Consider the following 1,609-nt stretch of genomic DNA (forward strand, 5'->3'; position numbering starts at 1 on the left):
TGCCGCATCGCAGATAACCATTCACATATAATGTGAAAACCTCGCTTGTCCAACATGGAAATTGAAATAATGTTTGAAATAAATTTTGGAACATAATAACAATCTTCTAATACTAGTACTTTGCCAGTAGGCATTATTTAAGAAACTGATCCTAAAGCTCAGACGACAACATTTGCTCCATTCCCTACTTGTAGATTTATTTCTCCTTTCTTCAACCATCTAGTTATCTGTAGTCCCTGTAACGTATTACAAATATTAAAACTAATGCCTGTATCTAATGCCCACATTGAAGAATCAGTGACAATTAAAGAAATCATGAAAACATTTTTCATTAATGTCTTACCTTGTTTCTTGTTTTTCAAAAAATCAAGATACTTCTTTCAATTCCTCTTCCATTGACCTTTCTCCTTACAGAAGAAACATTTAGCATTAGTTTGGTCAATCTTGTTCCTTGTGTTCTTGGGTTTGGTCATACCACCCTTAGGTCCAAGATGCTTCCTTTTTGGTACTTTGCCTTTCTTCTTGGAGCTCTTGCCAACTACCATGACAATTCCTTTCTTCTTCTCAGAAGCAATTTGATTCTCATAATCAATTAGCAGATTAAGCATCTCATGCAAGTCACAACTCATCTTATTCATGTTGAAATTCACAATAAATTGTGAAAATGAATCAGAATGTGATTGCAGAATCAAATCTTGAGAAAGCTCTTTCCCAAGAGTGCACCCCAACTTCTCAAGTTGTTCTATGAGACCAATTATCTTAAGAACATGGGGTTCAACCTTTTCATTTGCAGCAAGTGAGGATCTAAACAGGGCCTTAGATAACTGAAATCTAGTCGTCCTGCTTTGACCATCATACATCTTCTTAAGATGTTTGACGATCTCATAAAGCCTCTTAAAAAATTGTGAGCAAGCCACTTGGTTATCAAGTTGTTTCTCATACACATTCTAAGACAATGAATAATATACATTTTCAAATCAAAATAAGAAATATCATATCACATAAGTTCCTGGTTGTCAGGCGAATCCTATTGATATCAATAAATTAATTTTAATACTTCCCTAGGTTGTCTAGGCGCTCAATATATAATTAATTTCAAAAACATGCATCTTATGCGGAAAAAAAATTGCACAAAAAATAATTATTAATTATAAGTCTCCTGTTCGTCAGGTCGTTCCTTATTATTAATCATTAAAAAAAATTACATCATATGTCTCAATTTATCTTTTTTTCTCTATAAGTCCCCTAGTAATCAGATCGTTCCTTATGATTAAACAATTTAATATGTAAGCTAAATCAGATGACCAACATATTTATCATTTAGATATATAACAATTATATAATTATGCACATAGCATAATTTTTTTCTCTCTCAAATAATATAACAATTTAATATGCTTGAAGTGCATACCTCTTTGATATCACATATCCTAATCCAGCGTATTTCCATTAAATTAATATCTAGCAATTTGAAATAAAATAATTAATAACAAATTGCTCAAAATTGAAGGAAAGGTTTAATCTTTTAAAAGGAATCCAAATAAAATAAAATAAAAATTTATTCTCCCTTATATAAAAATACCAACATATATGATATGGAACATCTCCA

The 1,609-nt window shown here is 31.0% G+C and overlaps 1 protein-coding gene across 1 annotated transcript; it reads right to left on the reverse strand.

Annotated features, from left to right (window-relative positions):
* Window positions 1-380: 380 nt before the first annotated feature.
* Window positions 381-860, reverse strand: LOC114424105. The gene has a single exon (XM_028390969.1). It carries the CDS (start codon window positions 858-860, stop codon window positions 381-383), a length of 480 nt encoding a protein of 159 aa, XP_028246770.1.
* Window positions 861-1,609: the final 749 nt, after the last annotated feature.

The sequence above is a fragment of the Glycine soja genome, chromosome 8, assembly GCF_004193775.1.
Source record: "Glycine soja cultivar W05 chromosome 8, ASM419377v2, whole genome shotgun sequence".
NCBI lineage: Eukaryota > Viridiplantae > Streptophyta > Magnoliopsida > Fabales > Fabaceae > Glycine > Glycine soja.